Genomic DNA, 22908 nt, shown 5'->3' with positions numbered 1-22908 from the left:
AAGAACAATATGACACTGGGGGGGGGGGGGTTACGATTCAGACTGATACACATGGCGAAGATGTTGACGATGTTGCTGTGGATGATGATTAGATTGCTTTTGTCGTATTTTCTTGTGAGAAGGCGACTTTTTATCTACTATGTGAAATTGTGTTTGCTATGACAATTGAAACCTGATGAAGTTGTTGTTTAGTATTTTGCTATGAGAACATCACTTATTATGTATGTTGATTTGTGTTTGGCGATTGTATGACGACTAAAACATGATGACATTGTTGTTTAGTTGTACTCATATTTGGCTGTGAAACTTGTATTTGATAACATAGTTTGTTGTTGGACTGCAATTTGCTCAACGTCTTCGAATCGGAACAAAGCTGACCTGATAGGGCCTTTGCTAATTTATTTATTTATTAGCAAAAGGGCCTCTGCTATTTATTTATGGGAAAAAGGGGATACCCATCGATTTCCATTAATAGAAATCATTAATGTTCACAACACTACGCCCAACCTGCTAAACAGGTTTCATTCATTACTAGTTTCAGCAAAGTGCTCATGTCATAGGCACTGAATACATCACAAGTGCTACATACACTGCAAATAAAGAGACAATCATCCTACAAAGCACAACGATCTTGCCCATTATCTTCACAAGTTCTTTCATCTCCTCATTACTGTCAAGGCCATTCAACAGCTATTGCTTGGCCATGATCGGATGAACAACATCTTTAACCTTCTGCTCTACATCTTCCTCGTCTACCGTTCCTTCAGTTACTTGTCCAACACCCCAACCTATTGGTATTGGGATTCCTCGGCTACCCAAATAATCAGCATAGGTCCATTCCCTCACATCAGCAACTTCCCAAAAATACAAATCACACGAATCTTTCCTTTTCTACATGAATCAAATTGGAAGATCATCAACGAAACTATTAAAAAAATTAGCAACTGAAAGAAGGCGAACAACAGTTAAACATATTATTACCCCATGATTCGGGCATTTGTAGAAGACTCGGCTAGGGTTGAGGATTGTAGTTGAGATGCGATAGATGACTCTGCGTGATTTGCAGTAGTGGCACCACACCGACGACAGCAGGTTGCGATGAGCAAGTTGCCGCGATGAGTGTGCCGGCGGGGGTGTGATGAGACCCACATGGGATGGTACAGGTGGCGACTTGGCGCATATCTAGTTGTTGCCTGTTGAAGAGCAGGTAGATGAGCCGCCAGCGGACATGGTTGCTGTGGACGGTGCTTCGGATACTAGGCAGAGTAACTAGAGAAGAGGAGAAGCGAATGTTGGATATGTCAATTTCATTACTTGCAGAGTAGCATAGCACTATATATAGTCATAGTCTAGGTTTGGATTCGAACAAGCTACAAGAGCATGTCTCTCTTTTTTCTAAAACTCAACAACGTCTCTTTATTGGTACACTAGCTTGTTCTATATGCCTTCTCAAGAATATGTTTTGCAGGAATGTTATGTGGCCAACGTTCCCTGGGAGGAGGAAGGCAAACGAACGTATTTTTCTGGCAGTTTCAGTTGTGACGCAAGACCAAACGGTGGTAGTTTCGGGAATGTTATCTGGAGAACGAGCCCAGTTTTTCTTTTCTTCCTATAAAAAAGTATGCTACATGGTGTCAGCTTAGTCAACAAATGACTGTGCTAACCTTGACCGTTGGATTGACATTCAACGTCTATCGTGTTTCTTCAGACTATTCTTCCTCCAGCCAACAAAGCCAAACCAGCGCCAGCGGAACCGCCTGCTCCCACCTCCAACGGCTATTTGTGCTGCCACGCACGCATCGCCACCACATCGCACCCTAAAACTCTGCGCATCTTCCCTGGTGTGGGAGTCCTGAATTAGGGGGTCCTCGGGCGTCCGGTCTCTTGATGTGGGCCAGGCTGATGGGTCGTTAAGATACAAGACAGAAGATTATCTCTCGTGTTTGGTGGGGACTCTCACATGCATGGATGGCAAGTATAGGTGTCCGGATATATTGTTCCTTTCTGTAAACCGACTTTGTACAACCCTAGGCCCCTCCGGTGTCTATATAAACCGGTGTAGCGACCCGACCCGAATGGGTCAAGTCTCTGTGCTTACGTGTCATCCCTGGATCGGTATGCTGACACACACAGTACTCGAGGATTTATAACAGAGGTAAATCACATGTATAAAGTAACGTAAATACTATTACCTCAATCCAAAATAGCGGAAGCAACAAGGTTGTGGATTCCCATCAACACCAACGGTAAAGTTGAGTATAGGAAATCGTAACCCTAACGTATCACTTACTCGTCGTAAGATCCTGCAACATGAGACGTTGCAGCCATAGAGGTTCAGTACATTGAATGTACTGGCAAATTCACACCATAGAGCAAATGATGAATAATGGCTATCTCTACATGCATATTTGGCTGGTGGAAAAGCTCTATGGTTACAGTTTTTGCGAAAAGCCAATTTTTCCCTACTGCAAAGGAATAAATTTATTTTAACTATCATGGTGGTTGTTAAACATTGAGAATGGTTGACAGCATTCTCAATCCCAAGTAAAAGTACTCATTAACCCAACAATATTAATTAAAGTAACATGATGAGATTCACACGATATCCAGGTACTAGATACTCAAGATGTCCATAATCGGGGACACGGCTAATCATGATTAGTTTGTACACTCTGCAGAGGTTTGCGCACTTTTCCCCACATGACTCGATCGCCTCCGTTTAGTTTCTCGCACTACATGGTGTTTGAGAAACAGATGACCGAGACATAGTCTTTCAGAAGCACTTGCACCTTACATGGGGGTAGACCGTACCAACCTACATCCCCTACATCTGCTAGTCCACCCCGTAAGAGTTCGCACAACTTAGTCAATTATGCTAGAGCCCATAATAGCATGTGGCTGCACACGGAAGTTTCTTGTTTGAATAATCTCATGATCCCTTTGAGCCTGGGTGGCGGTCCGAAGAAATACAGGCAAGTCCTGGAAACCCAGGTGCCTAGACAGGCAAGTCCTGGAGTAACCAGGTGCCTCAATCCACCCAGATGTGTGTTAAAGTTGCCACCTTAAATAAACCATTAATTAACAAACTCGCATCTGTCATGGAAAATTCACTCACCCAATCCACGTCTACTAGCATAGCATTGCATAATAAGCAAACGTAGAAGTAACTCCCAAGGGTTTGATAATAAAACAGGTAATATGTACTACCTCAACAAATTCCCATAACCCACAATTTAATTAGATCCTAATCATGCAATGTTTGAGGATAGATCTAATGCATAAAAATTGGGTATGAAAAAAAGGTATGATCAAAGTGTTAACTTGCCTGCAATGTTGATGAAGATGATTCGCACTCAAAACTCTTGATAGTTCTACTCGTCATACTCCGGTCAATCTATCGTGAGCAAGCAATGGTAACCACACATAAGCAATCACTCAAAAGATCGGAAAGAACGAAGAGAACAATTCGGAAAACATCAAAACCAAGCAAATGACTCTTGCAGCATAAAACAATTTCTAACAGTACCAAAATTATGTGAATTTGGCCTTATCGGAAAGTTTAGGTCAAGAGCTTCGAGATGCAAAAAGAATCAAATAAATCGGAGTTATAAAACTCAAGTTATGATCAAACGAAGTTCAAATACAAATCTGTTTGAATTCAAATTTTAAACTTTCAAAAACATGTTTGAGTTGGATTACTGGATAGAGGAGATCGTAACGAAGAAGTGAACGTTGGTTTCATCTAATTTGGATGAACGAATAAAAAGTTATGGCTATTTGAAAAATCAGGGCCAAGCTGTTTTACAGAAGAAAAAAAATAGCTATGGCTAAAAGAATTCTAGGTCTAACATATAAATACAGAGAACGAATAAATATACCTTTATAAGGCAGAGAAAAGACAACTTCGGAGAGAGAAGACAATTTTCAGAAGTCGCGCTGGAGAGGAGAAAAAAATATTTTTCTTAAATGAATCTAGTCAAACCAAAATATTGATTTAACCTGAATCGGATGATTTTTGGAGGCTCTATGGGTCTATATTTATTGATGAAAAAGAGGCTTAAAGGTCAAAGGCTAAGCAATGTGGGACTAAACATATACGTACGCAGATGAAATTTGAAAAGGATCATGGGCTAATAGTTCGGCCCGGCCGCGCGCGTACACTGGCTGCATTTTTTTTCCAAAGTCTTTTTTTTTTGAAATTTGTTTCAAAAGAAACTAAACATTAACGAAAATAAAATAAAATAAAAGACAAAAGAAAACAAAAAAAGGGCCGGCCTGCTGCTATGCTACGCATGTGGGCGACAGTTAGTTTCATGCGCGCGCGCAGTTTTTGTTATTTTTTTTAAACAGAAAGCTATAAACTGAAAAACGAAAATGAATCTAAAATTTTATATAGGCATATTATATATCAAACTTTTCAGAAGAAGATTTCCTACAAGCTGAACATTTTTCCAGAGTCAAGTAAAATACACTTAAATTTAGATAAATCAAACACTGCTGCTGCTCTAGTAAAGTCCAGTAAAAATCAATTTAAAAATACCAAAATTAATTCAAATTTATTTCTCTCCAATTTTCTGATGTAGGGAATCATGTTACCCTATTTTCCATATTTTATTTTTGGAGAAAAATAATTTGAATAAAACTCAAATAACTCCAAATTGAAAATAAATTCAAAAGAACTTTGAATTTCATTCTTTGAAACTCCCAACTCATATTTATATGTTTTGAAGAAGTCATTTTATCTTCGCTCGTGAAAATCATTGAGTTGCATAAAGTTCATGGGTTGGAAATATTTTCCAAATGAAATTCAAATATTTTCAACACCCCTTGTCATTTAAATAAATGGAAGAAGTCATGTCATCTTCTCTCCAGGGTTTTGTGTTTGAAAAGAATTTGAATTGATGAAGATCAGAAAAGAAAATGAAAGTTTGGGAAAGTCCTTTTATTCCCTCTCATTTAACTTTCAAAAAGTTTCGAATTCACTCAATTTCAATCAATCAATCAAACAATCAATCAAAACTATCTATTTATTATAACATTCCAAAATTTAGAATTTTGGGATGTTACAAACCTACCACCCTTAAAATGAATCTCGTCCTCGAGATTCAGAGAGGCTAGCAAGAAATAGGTTAGGGTGGGGGGGGGGGTCTTCAAAATCCATCGATCATCTCCGGGATCTGGGGTGCTACCCCCCCCCCCTTAGAAGCATCGTTATGGTTCCATCAAAACTCATATACTCCATCCTTACTGTTGATAGTGTCGGTCTTCCCAGATCTTCGGTATAATTCCTTCTCTGGCTCTTCCGGTAGCGGCATAACCTTTTCCTCAATTCTTTTGTATCCATTTCATCCTGGTAAGGTTATTCCGAGACTGGGTCTTCTTAGCTGACGGGTCTGGCGCCAATACTAATCAGCTATCGATATCTCATGGTGGTCAACAATTTATGGTTTCTCCTGCAGGAAATGGGTCTGGGTTGAACCTCACCGTATATCCTATGATTTGGCAACAACTGCCTTGTACAAGGGAAAAATACTTATACCATTCTAGGGTTCAAACAAGGTTTTGATCGTCGTCTCTCTACTATAGGTAAGTCACTCAGATTTACCATCCCACATAGCAAGGCGAATAATAAGAGTAAGTCGGTATGGTGATCAATCCATCCCGCACCCAAATCATTACCTTGTATATGGTTTAGCGAATCTCGCATGCTAACACTCGGTCATCCTCACAAGCATTCAGAATTTCTCTTGTCGACGAACCAAGTTCGAATAATCCATTGATTCTGCAAGCCAAACAAACATCTATGGTTCCTTAACAACTCTCAGGTTTTGCGTAAACTCCTATAGAATCGCCGGTTGATAAATTCGTAACTTCTTCAGGGTTTTCCTTCAACAAGAATGTGCTTGCTTCTTGGCAGGTCCTGGGGCCTGTGGGTTATGGCCCATCTCATCTCTTGTAAACCTTGAACTCAACCTCTGGGCAACTGATCGTTATTCCAACATTCAACTTCCATCTTCCTAGCATACTAAAAATCCATCCAATTGTAATGTCCTTCTTCCTTCTATTGGCACCAAACTAGGACATGATTACTCAAACTCTTCGTGGAGTTACAATTGCTCCATATTACCAACATCATATCTCCTTTATATCCAATAGTACTTCATCTCTTCATCCTCGTGGGTATCCCACATACCAAGATAAAAACTCATACTTATGAAGTCCATACTCCACTTCGTTGAACATCATTATCCTTTCCAGGGTCAAGCATCCTTACAGGGAAATATTGGCCATCTCTGCATGGCACTTCTTCAACTGGGAAACGTGAAACACATCATGAACTTCTGACAGTCCTTCGGGTGACTCCAACTTGTTGGCCACTTCTCCCTTACGCTCCAAACTCCGTATGGTCCTACAAATCTCGTGGCTAACTTTCCCTTAACTCCAAATAGTTTAACTCCTCGCAGAGGGGACACACGAAGACATGCTCTATCTCTAATTTCATAGACTACCTCCTTGCGTTTTTGAGTCTGCATAACTCTTCTGCCTGGACTGAGCTACCTTCAGTCTATCTCGAAGCAACTTAACATTCTCTTCTAAATCCTTGATCACATTTGATCCAAACAACTGACGGTCTCCAACTTCATCCCACATCAACGGTGTTTGGCTCCTTCTCCCATACAAAGCTTCAAAAGGGGCCATCTTCAAACTAGCTTGGTAACTGTTGTTGTATGAGAACTCAGCGTAAGGTAGATTATCATCACTACTAGATCCATAATCTAGCGCACACGCTCTCAACATGTCCTCTAGAATCCGATTGATTCTCTCGATTTATCCATCTGTCTGCGGATGAAAGGCTGTACTGAACTCTAGCCTAGTACCCAAAGTCTGGTGCAGCTGATTCCAAAACTTTGAGGTAAACTATGTTCCTCTACCGATGGTCCTCGGAACTCCATGCAGACATACATCCTGGTCAAAATTTATTGGCCAACTTCGCACTTGTATAGGTGGTTTTCACTGGGATAAAGTGAACCACTTTGGTCAAGCGAATCAACTACTAACCAGATAGAATCATGTCCCGTTCGGGTTCTGGGATATCCGGTAATGAAAATCATGCCAAGCTTATCCTGCTTTCATTCGGGTATCGGCATAGGCTGTAGTAATCCGTCTGGCTTCTGATGCTCTGCTCTTACTCTCTCTGGCATACATCACCTACAACTACATACTCCATAATATCCTTCTTCATACCAGTCCACCAGAAACACTCCTTCAAATCCAAATACATCTTGGTGTTTCCAGGGCGAATCGAGTATGGTGAGTCATGAGCCTCCTGAAGTATTAACTTCCTGATCTCTGCATTATTGGGCACATATACACAGTCCTCGAACCATAAGGTGTCATGCTCATCCTTACGAAAACATTTGGCCCTTCCTTTGCTCATCCTCTCTTTTATCTCGGCAATCTCTTTGTCATCCTTCTGAGCTTCACGAGTCTTTCCCAATAATGTAGACTGAACTTCCATTGCTGCAACAAAACCTTTCGGAACAATCTCCAACCGAAGTTCCCTAAGGTCCTCTACTAACTCCTTTGGTAATCCTCCGCTTATGAGGGTATTAGTCCGTGTTTTCTTTATGGTTGTGTCCTATTTCTCCACAAAGCTTGCATGCACAGAGTTTCTTCATATCATTTCCATGAGGCTTCAATTTCTGGGACACAAACTAAGACTTTAGCAAAGTCAACTTAAATTCCTTCCAAGTGGTTACTCCTTGCCATCCATTGATGTTTTGGTACATCCTCCACCAAGTAGAAACACCTCTTTCAAAGCATTGAAAAGCATGCTGGGACATATCCTTTCCGACTATAGGGTTGTTCTCAATATGATCCTCCATGTTCTGAATCCATCGGTCTGTCTCCAATTGACCCATCGGTCCAGAAAATATGAGCTCATCTCCATTCATCATCTATTGGGTCCATGGGTTTTGGGGTGGGATAGGAGAGATAGAGAGGGATGCACACAATACAAACAATGGTTTTGAAAAATACAGATTTTATTGTGGTTGTCGGAAAAACAACAAACAAATGACAGCTCACAATCGTCGCATCTAACGTAAGTATAAAACAGGGGTTTGGTCTTCTAATGGTCTATAGATCTCAACGTCATCAAACTCTTCAAGTCTTGGTCATGTCTCCGATGGCTCCTTCTGATCATGTTGGACCTTCTCAAGTTCTTTTGCCAGATCATCTCTGTTGTCGCAAAGTCTCTCATGACATCCTTTAATATTCTGGAATTGCGTTCCAAACTTCTGGGTTACAACATCCTTTTCATGAACCACGGTACTACTGTTCTTCAGTTCCCGACGAATCTTCGGTATCTCGAGGTTTTGTTCCTCCAGTTTACTACTCTCAGTTTCTGGATCCTGAATTCTTCACAAAATGCTCCTTGTCAAATACGGCTTCCTGCAGATCCACCTTAAACTTCTTCATGTAATACTCCAGATCCTAGTGATACACCAGTTAAGGTTAAAACTTGATCTCTTGCTGGCAGATGCTCCATCAGCCTTCTACCATCCAATCCTTCCGAGGAAATGCATGCTTAACTCATCACAGTGAAAATAACATAAGTGAACAATAACATCATGAATATCCATGCTTCTGCTCTTATTATTTTCATGAGTTATCATTCCATAGTTGATATCTCCTGTCTTCGGGTTTTCTTGACAAAAGTTTGAATTCTAATGCTCCATGTTCCAGTCTTTCTCCGATACACCTTGATCTCGGGTATTGACAGCTTCCATAGTCTGCCAGGTTCCATAAGGGTAGCCTTCCTTGGTCATACCAAATCTGGAATTTCTTCATATTCTCCTAGTCTTTATCCTCGTACTTTCCATCATTATAAGGCACGGTAAAATCCTCTTCATTCCGAAGTGGTCTTAGTTGTCCGATATCTTGTCCTTCTTGGAGTGGTCTCATCAGTCGAATCTTTGAGTGGTCAAAAAGGGGAAAGGGGTATGGTCTCACTAAAAGGAATTTTTGAATAAGCTCAGAAGAGAGGAGAGGTAAAAGATTCTTTTGAAAAGAAAGTTGTAGAGAAAAATCTTTCCTATGGGCTTGCCAGTTTCTAGGGTCACGTCCTACAGTCAACATGTGCTCTGATACCATCTTGTAGCGACCCGACCCGAATGGGTCAAGTCTCTGTGCTTACGTGTCATCCTTGGATCGGTATGCTAACACACACAGTACTCGAGGATTTATAACAGAGGTAAATCACATGTATAAAGTAACATAAATACTATTACCTCAATCCAAAATAGCGGAAGCAACAAGGTTGTGGATTCCCATCAACACCAACGGTAAAGTTGAGTATAGGGAATCGTAACCCTAACGTATCACTTACTCGTCGTAAAATCCTGCAACATGAGACGTTGCAGCCACAGAGGTCAGTACATTGAATGTACTGGCAAATTCACACCATAGAGCAAATGATGAATAATGGCTATCTCTACATGCATATTTGGCTGGTGGAAAAGCTCTATGGTTACAGTTTTTGCGAAAAGCCAATTTTTTCCTACTCCAAAGGAATAAATTTATTTTAACTATCATGGTGGTTGTTAAACATTGAGAATGGTTGACAGCATTCTCAATCCCAATTAAAAGTACTCATTAACCCAACAATATTAATTAAAGTAACATGATGAGATTCACACGATATCCAAGTACTAGATACTCAAGATGTCCATAACCGGGGACACGGCTAATCATGATTAGTTTGTACACTCTGCAGAGGTTTGCGCACTTTTCCCCACATGACTGATCGCCTCCGTTTGGTTTCTCGCACTACATGGTGTTTGAGAAACGGATGACCGAGACATAGTCTTTCAGAAGCACTTGCACCTTACATGGGGGTAGACCGTACCAACCTACATCCCCTACATCTGCTAATCCACCCCGTAAGAGTTTGCACAACTTAGTCAACTATGCTAGAGCCCATAATAGTATGTGGCTGCACACGGAAGTTTCTAGTTTGAATAATCTCATGATCCCTTTGAGCCTGGGTGGCGGTCCGAAGAAATACAGGCAAGTCCTGGAAACCCAGGTGCCTAGACAGGCAAGTCCTGGAGTAACCAGGTGCCTCAATCCACCCAGATGTGTGTTAAAGTTGCCACCTTAAATAAACCATTAATTAACAAACTCACATCTGTCATGGAAAATTCACTCACCCAATCCACGTCTACTAGCGTAGCATGGCATAATAAGCAAACGTAGAAGTAACTCCCAAGGGTTTGATAATAAAACAGGTAATAGGTACTACCTCAACAAATTCCCATAACCCACAATTTAATTAGATCCTAATCATGCAATGTTTGAGGATAGATCTAATGCATAAAAACTGGGTATGAAAAAAAGGTATGATCAAAGTGTGAACTTGCCTGCAATGTTGATGAAGATGATTCGCAGTCAAAACTCTTGATAGTTCTACTCGTCATACTCCGGTCAATCTATCGTGAGCAAGCAATGGTAACCACACATAAGCAATCACTCAAAAGATCGGAAAGAACGAAGAGAACAATTTGGAAAACATCAAAACCAAGCAAATGACTCTTGCAGCATAAAACAATTTCTAACAGTACCAAAATTATGTGAATTTGGCCTTATCGGAAAGTTTAGGTCAAGAGCTTCGAGATGCAAAAAGAATCAAATAAATCGGAGTTATAAAACTCAAGTTATGATCAAACGAAGTTCAAATACAAATCTGTTTGAATTCAAATTTTAAACTTTCAAAAACATGTTTGAGTTGGATTACTGGATAGAAGAGATCGTAACGAAGAAGTGGACGTTGGTTTCATCTAATTTGGATGAACGAATAAAAAGTTATGCCTATTTGAAAAATCAAGGCCAAGCTGTTTTACAGAAGAAAAAAAATAGCTATGGCTAAAAGAATTCTAGGTCTAACATATAAATACAGAGAACGAATAAATATACCTTTATAAGGCAGAGAAAAGACAACTTCGGAGAGAGAAGACAATTTTCAGAAATCGCGCCGGAAAGAAGAAAAAAATATTTTTCTTAAATGAATCTAGTCAAACCAAAATATTGATTTAACCTGAATCGGATGATTTTTGGAGGCTCTATGTGTCTATATTTATTGGTGGAAAATAGGCTTAAAGGTCAAAGGCTAGGCAATGTGGGACTAAACATATACGTACGCAGATGAAATTTGAAAAGGATCATGGGCTAATAGTTCGGCCCGGCCGCGCCCGTACACTGGCTGCATTTTTTTTCCAAAGTCTTCTTTTTTGAAATTTCTTTCAAAAAAAAATAAACATTAACGAAAATAAAATAAAATAAAAGACAAAAGAAAACAAAAAAAAAAGACGGGCCGGCGCTGCTGCTATGCTACGCATTTGGGCGACAGTTAGTTTCAGGCGCGCGCGCAGTTTTTGTTATTTTTTTAAACAGAAAGCTATAAACTGAAAAACGAAAATGACACTAAAATTTTATATAGGCATATTATATATCAAACTTTTCAGAAGAAGATTTCCTACAAGCTGAACATTTTTCCAGAGTCAAGTAAAATACACATAAATTTAGATAAATCAAACACTGCTGCTGTTCTAGTAAAATCCAGTAAAAATCATTTTAAAAATACCAAAGTTAATTCAAATTTATTTCTCTCCAATTTTCTGATGTAGGGAATCATGTTACCCTATTTTCCATATATTTTATTTTTGGAAAAAAATAATTTGAATAAAACTCAAATAACTCCAAATTGAAAATAAATTCAAAAGAACTTTGAATTTAATTCTTTGAAACTCCCAACTCATATTTCATATGTTTTGAAGAAGTCATTTTATCTTCGCTCGTGAAAATCATTGTGTTGCATAAAGTTCCTGGGTTGGAAATATTTTCCAAATGAAATTCAAATATGTTCAACGCCCCTTGTCATTTAAATAAATGGAAGAAGTCATGTCATCTTCTCTCCAGGGTTTTGTGTTTGAAAAGAATTTGAATTGATGAAGATCAGAAAAGAAAATGAAAGTTTGGGAAAGTCCTTTTATTCCCTCTCATTTAACTTTTAAAAAGTTTCGAATTCACTCAATTTCAATCAATCAATCAAACAATCAATCAAAACTATCTATTTATTATAACATTCCAAAATTTAGAATTTTGGGATGTTACAACCGGAGGGTTAGATCGGAGGCAGGATCATAACATTGCTAGGCTAGCTATCTAGGGTTAGCCGAATCGATCTCGAGGTAGATCAACTCTTGTAATCCCTATACCCTCGAATATAATCAAGCAGGAGTAGGGTTTTACCTCCATCAAGAGGGCCCGAACCTGGGTAAACACTGTGTCCCTTCTCCATTGTTACTATTGATCCTCAGACGCACAACTTGGGCCCTCCTACCCGAGATCTGCCGATTTTGGCACCGACATTGGTGCTTTCATTGAGAGCTCCGCTGTATCATCGATAGAAAGATCAATGGCTCACCTCTTCGTCAACAATGATGCTGCGTCCAGGGAGATCTTTCTTCCTGGACATGTTTTTGTGTTTGGTGGCTTTGTACTTCGGGCCAACTCGATCGGCCGCGTCCAGCAGGTCGATAGTTACGCCCCCAGCCACCAGATCAGGTTTGAAGACATGAATTATGTTGCTGACATCCGAGGAGACCTAGTCTTCGATGGGTTTGCGGCCTCGGCCGCCACTCTGTGTCCCCGCCAAGAAGACTCTTCGGATCCCCTGCCAAATCTCGTCCAGGGGTCAACACCAACACCCACCTCGGCCTTAGATCATCAGCCCCGTCGGACATCTCTCCCTCACGGAGCTTCCTACCAAAGACCCAGATGCAATCTTAGACTTGGCTCTGGGCAACCATCCTGAACTGCCGAGATCTACACTTAGCGGGTCCGATCAGGCGCCCCACGCCGAATTCAGCATGGCAGACCCGCAGTTCCCGGTCCCGCTTCCGCTCTTAGATGAAGCATTGGGTTTGATGCAGTCTCTCGCCATCACAGAGGCTTTACCTCCGAACTATACCCGGCTTGGACTGGGGGCTGAGAGAGGGAGTTTTGCGCCCCACCCACCACTCACTTAATAGCCACTGTCGAGGACTTAACCGCCATGTTGGACTATGCGTCCAAAGACATCGACGGCATGGACGACGATCCCAATGATGAACCAAGCCAAGTCCCACCCGTTACAGGGCGTTGGACGGCCACCTCAACCTACGATGTGTACATGGTGGACACTCCGAAGAACGATGAGGATAATCCAAGCCCAGATGAGGACAAACCCGTCGATAAACCGCCAAAATGCCGACGTCAACGGTGCCGCTCACGATCGCGTCGGGCAAAGGATAGCAATACCGGCACCGGAGATAATGAGACCCCAAACAATGCCGAAGATCCCGAATACCCCGTCAAGCCCACATTCGAACATGATGAAAGGGAAGAGGGTGAATATAGTCCCAGACACGCTGAAAACGAAGACGCGGAGGACATCAACTACATGCTAGAATCCGAAGAGGAGGTTAGCCTTGGTGACGAAGACTTCATCGTCCCAGAAGAACCCCTCGACCAAGAACGCTTTAAGTGGCAGCTCATTGCTACAGCCCGGAGCCTGAAGAAGAAGCAGCAGGAACTCAAAGAAGAACAAGATACACTGAATGAAAGGTGGACTAAGGTCCTGGCCATTGAGGAATACGACTAAGAGCGACCTGTCAAAAGTTACCCTAGGTGCAAGCTGCTGCCTCAATTTGATGATGAAGTCCTTGAACCAATACCATTGAAATACAATCAGGAAGACCAACCAGATCGACCACCACGCGGACGGGACAAAACAGCATATCAAGCCGAACACTACCCTCTTGCCGAAGAGGAAGGGAGACAGCAGCCACAGGATACACGGCAGACCAGATCAATCTACGGATCAAGGGGTCGTGCCCCAGCGCAAGATGATGGCTATGAAGCTCGGCGTGACGACCATTACTATGTTCGGGATCAGTACCGAACTCAGATGTCAACCACTCTCTGTCGAGACATTACACGATACAGAGGGGCCGCACACCCCTTACGCTTCACTGATGAGGTTATGGAACATCAATTTCTAGAAGGGTTTAAACCCGTAAACATCGAACAGTACGATGGAACGACAGATCCGGCCGTATGGATTGAAGATTTTCTTCTCCACATTCATATGGCTCAAGGAGATGATCTCCATGCCATTAAATATCTCCCTCTAAAGCTGAAGGGACCAGCACGGCACTGCTAAACAGTCTCCCAGAAAACTCCATTGGAACCTGGGAAGACTTGGAAGATGCTTTTAGGGCTAACTTTCAGGGCACTTATTTCCGGCCACCGGATGCTGACGACTTGAGTCACATAATTCAGCAGCCAGGCAAATCAGCTTGCAAGCTTTGGAATCAGTTCTTAACTAAGAAGAACCAGATTGTAGACTGTCCAGACACTGAAGCCTTAGCGGCCTTTAGGCACAGCGTCTGTGACGAATGGCTCGCCTGACATCTTGGTGAGGAAAAGTTGAAGACCATGGCAGCCTTAATGGCACTCATGACCCACTTCTGTGCGGGCGAAGACAACTAATTGGCTCGTAGAAGCAACAGCTCAGGCGACCCCTGCACCTCCGAAGTGCGGGACGGCAACGGTAAACCTTGCTGCAATAAAAACAAAAGACGGAATAACAACAACGACGACGCTGGCGATACGACAGTCAATGCCGGATTTAGCGGCCCTAAGTCCGGTCAGTGGAAGAAACCTTTCGAAGGCAACAAATACGGGCCATCCAACTTGGATAAAATACTCGATAGACCCTGTCAGATTCATGGCACACCCGATAAGCCTGTGAACCACACCAACAGGAGTTGTTGGGTTTTCAAACAGGTCGGTAAGTTAAATACCGAACACAAGGGGAAAGGGCCTCCCAGCGAAGATGATGACGAGCCCCGTCAGCTGAACACCGGGGGTCTGAAGCAATTTCCCCTGGAGGTGAAGATAGTGAACATGATATATGCCACTCATATCCCCAAAAGGGAGCGGAAACGCGCACTACGGGACGTCTATGTCGTAGAGCCTGTCGCTCCCAAGTATAACCCATGGTCAGCCTACCCGATCACTTTTGATCGCAGGGACCACCCAACGAGTATCTGTCACGGGGGTTCGTCCGCCCTAGTTATTGATCCAATCATTGATCGGATACCACGTCACTAGAGTCCTTATGGACGGAGGAAGCAGTCTCAACTTGATCTATCAAGATACTGTCGTAAGATGGGGATCGACCCATCACAAAGCAAGCCTAGTAACACTACCTATAAAGGTGTGATACCAGGAGTGGAGGCCCGTTGTACGGGCTCAATCACACTGGAGGTAGTATTCGGCTCCCCAGATAACTTTCGTAGTGAAGAGTTAATCTTCGACATCGTCCCTTCCGGCAGTGGCTATCATGCAATGCCCGGACGAACTGTTTTGCCTACTTCAATGCAGTCCCGCATTACGCTTACTTGAAGCTCAAAATGCCTGGACCTCGTGGTGTTATTACAGTCAATGGTAATATGGAGCACTCACTCTATATTGAAGAGCACACTGCGGCCCTTGCACCCGAAGTGTACAGCAGCCTTATCAGGCCGAACAGCTCACCAACCATTAAAGCCAATGATGTATCCAAACGAGTCCGGTCCGCGCATAATCGCTATAAGTCAACGGACCCAGACCTTGATTAGTAGTTCGACCTCCGCCGATCGCCCCATCAGGTCGCAACTTACGTACCACGTGTGCATAATTAGGCACTAAAAATACCTTGGGCGGCACTGGAGGCACAGTATGGAACAAGTCTATTACACGGCTTGACCATAATTGGACCACATATATCCTTTTCCTTTTAGCGCGGGTTCATCAAGAGCCCTACTTGCAAGATGGTTGTCACAGGAGATCCCTTTTTAAGGCTAGCATGTCCCAACCATCAAACGCTCCTCTCAAAGGAATCACTACTAAGGAGAAAAGGCGCAGACATGCGGCAGGGCATCATTGAAGTTTCTTTACCGAACTATGATTTTTAGGCCCTGTGTTAGACTTTCCCTTATGTACATATTTTTCCTTAGGCATGTAAATATGACCTTGATATTGCACGACATTGCCTGTCATTGACATATCAATAAAGATATAAAGGGCACAGATGATTACCACCATCTTGGTTGGGTGTTAGATTCTCTCCTTGTCATCTGTATTGTTCCTTATGTTCGACTGACATACGTGGTTTGACATAGTCTTCGCAATAGGGGCTGTATTCGGCCCCGCTAAATTCTTAAGTCCAAACACCCATAGGGAACTCTTCGGAGTCCCGGATATTGCATTATATGCATCTGTTCTAAATCATGTCTTTGGCCTATAGTTGGGTTGCCCGGCTCCTATGTTTACCACCTTACGTTCCGCAAGTTCGGCTAAGGTAGTAAAGGGAGAACTACCGCGATTGTATTTCTGGTTAGTGCGATCAAGTACCTCAATAGAGAAAGCCGAAAACTGACTGTAATGATAAGCGACAGTGGGTCAGCGATCCGGTGACTCAGAGTTATGCTATGAATCGTTTGCGATTTATGCCGTGTTATACGAGGGCCTGGTTTTTTTGACCAGCCACGTTGCAAAGGCGCCGCACTCTGGATTGCTGATCATGCAATGAGGGCTAGTACTTAGCCCCACCAATGGACTCTTATGGCTAATGTGAAAGTACTAAAACTGCATAGTCTGATTGCCTGGTTCACTTCGCAAGACGCCTCCTACATCGGACTAAGATGTTGGATAAAGTGCGGACATGCGATCCCGAACACCCTTGTAGTATCTACGCGGGGGATGAAGCCGACGACTGGTAAACTTTCAGACATATAAATAGCTAAATAGGAGGATAAACTGATAATAAAGCATAATCATAACTATCATACATTACAAATTCATCACATAACTCTTGCAAACCAGACACAACTACTCAAATATTATGTCCTTGGAGCAATGGCCTTCTACAATATGGGCTCCCTCGAGGACCTCATCAAAGTACCTCTCCGGCCGCCGGTGCTCCCTCCCCTCCGGTGGCCCTGCGGTGGCAATCTCAGTGGCTTTCATCTTCGCCCACTGAACCTTCACATGGGAAAAGGCCATCTAAGCACCCTTAATACAGGATGACCGCTGAAGGGCATCAATCCGAGGAAGCGCCTCCACCAGCCTCTTCACAAGCCCGAAGTGGCTGCTGGGCATGACTTCGGCCGGCCATGAACGGACTATTACGTCCTTCATGGCTAGGCTGGCTACCATATGCAGCTCGGACAACTGCTTCATCTAGTCGCTCAAGGGCACTGGAAGCTCTGGCGCAAGGTACTGCGACCAAAACAGCTTCTCTGTTGAGCTCCCCTCTTCACCCCAGAAGAATGCGGTGGCATCTGCAATGCTCCTTGGCAAGTCGGCAAAGGCGCCTGGAGAACTCCGAACTCGGGTTAGTAAAATATATCTTCTACTGGCATACCTACTCTACATAATAAAAGCCTTACCAGCCGCAATCCGCCTCGCCTCTTGAATCTCCTGGCGAGCATCCTGGGCATTGGCCCGGGCTTCCTTCAGGCTCTCATGGGCTTTGGTGAGCTCAGAGGTCTGCTCCGAACTCGTCTGCTCCAAGGACTCGCATCTAGCAATGGCGTCCTTGAGCTCTTTTTCAACCCCACCCACCCGCGCCTCATGACGTTGGCCGGTTGTCTGCTCCTCCTCTAAGCTTTTGGCCGTCTTGTCCGCGGTCGCCTTGCTCACCTCCGGCTCCTTGGCTTCGGCCAGGGTGCTTTTGAGGGACTCAACCTCATCGGCGCCAACTGCGGGCACAGTTAAAACATTTTTAGTCTGTTTCGAACGACTAACACATATACAATTGGAGATATGCATACCTTGCGTCTCCTCAAACCGCTTATTAATTCAAACAACCTCTTCATCGGCCAGCCGCAGCTTCCGAGTAAGTTTGGAAACTTCGACGAACTGGGCACTCGCCGCCAGCAGGGAAGCGTGTTGACACCGATCGCTTAATGACACGAGTCCGGGGGTCCGGTGACACATGCTTCCTTGGGGGTGAAGCAGGTGCTCGGCTCTACCGCCGATGGGTGTGCGGCCTTCGGGGCAGGTTCCATCCACCCGTCCTCGGACGACGCGATTTGCCACGGATTTAGATCCAGAGCTCCTACATGCGCGATATCCAGAGTACTGTCAGACGACAGGTCTAAGCTATGCTCGTCGTGACTATCCGGCGCTCCTGGCTCAGGCCCGAATCTGTTGAAGATCAAGTCTCCGCGGATATCGGCCGTGTTGTTCAGGTTTCCAAACCTGACATGGTGGCCAGGGGCGTGGCTGTCGATCTGCTCCAGATGGCCAAGCGAATTGGCCCGCAGTGTGAAGCCGCCGAACACGAAGATCTGTCCGGGGAGAAAAGTCTTACCCTGGACTGTGTTGTTGATGATTGAAGGAGCCATCAAGCCTTGCACCGACAACACAGAGGAACTCTCAATGAAAGCACCAATGTCGGTGTCAAAACCGGCGGATCTCGGGTAGGGGGTCCCGATCTGTGCGTCTAAGGCTAATAGTAACAGGAGGCAAGGGACACGATGTTTTACCCAGGTTCGGGCCATCTCGATGGAGGTAAAACCCTACTTCCTGCTTGATTGGTATTGATGATATGAGTGTTACAAGAGTTGATCTACCACGAGATCGTAGAGGCTAAACCCTAGAAGCTAGCCTATGATGATTATGATTGTGTCTCTAAGGACTAAACTCTCCAGTTTATATAGATACCGGAGAGGGCTAGGGTTTACATGGAGTCGGTTACAAAGAAGGAAATATAATATCCAGATCGCCAAGCTTGTCTTCTACGCAAAGGAGAGTCCCATCTGGACACGGGATGAAGTCTTGAGTCTTGCATCTCCGCGGTCCAACAGTCCGGCCAAAGTATATAGTCCGGCTGTCCAGATACCCCCGAATCGAGGACTCCCTCAGTAGCCCCTAAACCAGGCTTCAATGACGATGAGTCTGGCGCGCAATTTTTCTTTGGCATTGCAAGGCGGGTTCCCTATCCGAATACTCCAAAGTAGTTATCGAACACTTCAACCGTGTCCGGTTCTGCAAGATGGTCTTCACATACCACCGTAGAGAGCATAGCGCTTCCAAAATCTGATCTGCTGGCAATTTTTGTACGTCGTGCTCCTGCATCGTGGCCCGGCCCAACACGAACCGGTTTTACTTGGCCTGCCTCGATACATGTTGCGAGGCGGTTTTACTGGCACACCTTGCCAAAGTAGAGATCATGCTCCCCTTATCGTGGGATCTTCCATTAATATAGGCGCATGCGTCCCCATGACATCTCTGTGTTTTTGGGTAAGTCCCGAGCGGTTACACTGAGGACGCTTGATATTCACCCCCTTTATAAAGGGGTCGAGGCCTATCCCTTTTTTCCACCACCCTTGCGCCTTTTCGCATCTCGAGTTCCAACACCCGAAACCCAAGCTCAAGCACCTCGAATCCTCAACCATGTCCGGATCCAACCCTCAAGGCCAGTGGGTGGCCTCATCGGTCACAGAGGAGGACATTGCGAAGCTTAGGGAGGTCGGATACCTGACCGCCGACATCAAGCACAGGCTTCCTGCTCCAGGGCAGGTTATCCCTACTCCCGAGCCCAACGAGAGCGTCGTATTTGTTTTCCACTTCCTTCGCGGCTTGGGCTTCACCCTTGATCCTTTTGTGAGAGGGCTCATGTTCTATTACGGGTTAGATTTTCATGATCTAGCCCCGGATGCTATCCTCCATATCTCGTCGTTCATCGTTGTGTGTGAAGCTTTTCTCCACGTCACTCCACACTTCGGCTTATGGCTCAAGACCTTCAATGTGAAGCCGAAGATGATTGAAGGGCGACACGCGGAGTGCAGAGGTGCTATAATAAGCAGGAATTCCGACGCCCCATGGCCAGAGTGCTCCTTCCCAGAGGTGTCCAATCTATGGCAGCGGAGGTGGTTTTACGTCACGGCTCCCAGACTTCCGTTCGTGTCCTCCTTCTCAACTGGTGTCATGGACCAATATAGGACGGGATTGGGGGCCTGCTAGCAATGTACCAATACTACAGAGTCGTATCTGGGAGCTTCTTGAGCGGGATATTAGCCTTGTCAGCATAATTCAGGTAATGCTAATCCGACGGATGTTGCCGTGCAAACGTCGGCCTCTCCAGATGTGGGAGTTCAATCCGGAAGGTCTACGGACTATTCTGCACTTCTTCGGCCTGACGCTCGAAGGGATGTGTAAATTATTCTTCGGACCACAAGTAAGGTGTCCGGATACCACCGATGACGTGGGCCTAGCTGCAATCGCCCAGATACCAAAGTAAGTAACCGAGAAACCGAACACTTCATCTATTTTTATCATAGTTATTATTCTGAAAATCCTCCGTGGCCAGGAGTGGCTCAGCAAGGCGGAGATAATCAGGTGTCCAACGCCACTTCCCGAAGGCTCGCCAAGTCCCACCATAGCCAAGATGCTTGGCCGTGTGCTAAGTAAAGTGCCCTCAGGGAAAGAAGAAGGGAAGAACAGAGAAGCAGAACTTCACACATTGCGCATCCAAACCGGGGGAATTGCTACCTCCCCAAAGGAGGATAGTCGGGGAGGGGAACCTAAGGCCTCCTCCCCTCGCGGGAGGAAAAGGGCCGCCTCCGAAGACTTGGAGACGGAGGTGCCCGGACAAGGGAAGAAAGCTTCACCAGGGAGCCCTGCCCCGAAGGGCGTCCTCACCGCGCCATGCCCGCCAACGGGCCAGCCCTTAGCCAAGCTGTAAGTTAATCGTAAATACGAAGGTACTGCTTCCTTCTCCGAGAACAATAACCAGGATCCATTCTTTGTAGTCCGGCTAGCAGCTCTTCTCGACAGAGTTCGTCTTCGGGGGATCTCCTTCCGGAGATGATGGCGAGTGAGACCCCACCAACCTCTTCGCCTCATGAGGCTGGCGACCCCGAGGTGTCGTCATAGAGGAGTCTAGATCTGCCAAAGCCAGAAGCTAATACTTCGGCCGCCCTGAGCCCGGAGCATTTGGCTCCCACGGGGGGTGATAAGAAGGGTCTGGCATAGTTCGGCGCCCGGCCGGACATACTGACGGGCCTTCTGGAGCGAGCTGCTCTCTCGGAGGAGCACTATTCATTAATGAGCATGGTGCTCGAGAAGATTTCGTCTGCCACAAGCGGGTTGAATGAAGCCTTTACGAGCCTGCTCAGAGGCTTTGAGGTATGTAATGAAAAATACATAATTTTTGGCTGTGACGCACACGCTAGGTGTGCTCCATTTGGATAGTAGCCCCTGAGACTCTGGTTGCCCGCCCTAGGCGGCAATCGGAGGATCATATTGTTTAACTAATGATCGCGCTGTATTTATGCGCATGTGTCTAAGGATCCGGCAGCCGACCCGTCCGTTGAAGTTGCCGAACTAAGGAGGCAGATTGGAGCTATTGATGCCGATATCACACTGGTGAGCGAGCGGCTTAACGAGTCACAAGGTATGTGCTCTGCTTTCCTTATTATTTTTTAAGGAAAAACTGAGAGGAGCATAATGCTAATTTTATATGCTTCGACTGCAGACGGTGCTGCTGCCGTGGAAGCCCTGAGGGCGGAACTTACCCTAGCCAAGGAACAGGCCCGGGCTAGCAATGCGGCTACCCTAAAGGCGGCCGAAGAGTTGAGAGCCGAACAGGCTGCTCATTGCCGGAGCGAAGACAAAATAGCCGAAATGGCTGTGGAGCTAGAAAATGCCTCCAACCGGTATGAGCTTCTTGAAACAGAATATCATGCGAATAAGGCTAACCTGAAGAAGGCCCTTGATGCGGCCAAGGAGACGCGTTCCGACATTAGGGATGCGCGCCAGGAGCTTCGACAGGCCGGAGAGATCGCGGCTGGAAACCCCTATTTGTTGCGAATGAAGTTTTTAGATCTGAAGTACGCTCCTCTGGATCGACGCTGTAGTCCTGCAGATGCCTATGCGGATTTGGCAAAGAGTGCGGCTGATGTAGCCAAGTTTTTTGAGGATCAAAAAGATGATGAAGTGGAAAAGCTGTTCTGGTCGCAGTTCAGCGCTCCAACGCGCACATTGCCTTTGAGTGATGTCGGATTTTGGGTTCTGGCAGACCCTTAAGGTTCGAACACTGGGGTGCGCGCGGAGATTTTGCCCTCTACCTACCTGCTTCTCGCCGACTCGCTAGGATCTAAACTACGGAAAGAACAACACAAGAGACACAGAGTTTATACTGGTTCAGGCCACCATTGTGGTGTAATACACTACTCCAGTGTGTGGTGTGGTGGATTGCCTCTTGGGCTGATGATGAACAATACAAGGGAGAACAGCCTCACGAGGGTCTGTTCTTGACTGGTGCGATGAACTGCTAGGAGGAGTTCGGTCTCTCTCTCTACTGGTTGCTCTCTAGATGCTGATCAAGATCGTCTCTCCCCCCCAGATCTCCCTACCCCGAGGGTGGCTAGTCCTATTTATAGGCAAAGGCCCTGGGCCTCTTCCCAAATATTGAGCGGGAAGGGCACCAACAATTGGCCATTTTGAAGGGGAATATCTGGTACACTTATCCTGACTAAAGTTGGTCCTCGCCTGTCAAAGGCTCTGGTGGTGACGCCGGCTTGGGCTCCACGATGACCTCCATCCTGCCGTTAGGCTGGTCTTTGTCTCGTTGCACCGAAATGGGTGCCTTTGCTTGATGCTCTCGCCTGCGCTTGCTCCCTTTACACCAAAGAGGAAAGGAGGACACTGCGCGGGCTGGCGCCCGCCTGGCGCCCTTGGTCATCATGGCTTGTGTCATGGGTACCTCGTGAGGTACCCCACCTTGATCTCTCCGCCTCCTCGCGAGCC

At 45.1% G+C, this 22908-nt stretch overlaps 1 protein-coding gene across 1 annotated transcript in view; it reads right to left on the bottom strand.

Moving 5' to 3' along the window:
• Positions 1 to 22908, bottom strand: part of LOC119321062 (urease accessory protein D-like) — a 110020-nt gene that overhangs the window by 86311 nt on the left and 801 nt on the right. The window contains exon 2 of the mRNA XM_037594911.1: positions 17541 to 17852. Coding sequence (XP_037450808.1) covers positions 17541 to 17852 — 312 coding nt within the window. The remainder of the gene's footprint in view (positions 1 to 17540; positions 17853 to 22908) is intronic.

The sequence above is a fragment of the Triticum dicoccoides genome, chromosome 6B (genome assembly GCF_002162155.2).
Source record: "Triticum dicoccoides isolate Atlit2015 ecotype Zavitan chromosome 6B, WEW_v2.0, whole genome shotgun sequence".
Taxonomy (NCBI): Eukaryota; Viridiplantae; Streptophyta; class Magnoliopsida; order Poales; family Poaceae; genus Triticum; species Triticum dicoccoides.
Note: the sequence above shows the minus strand (reverse complement) of the source record. Positions and strands in the feature narration are given on the sequence as shown.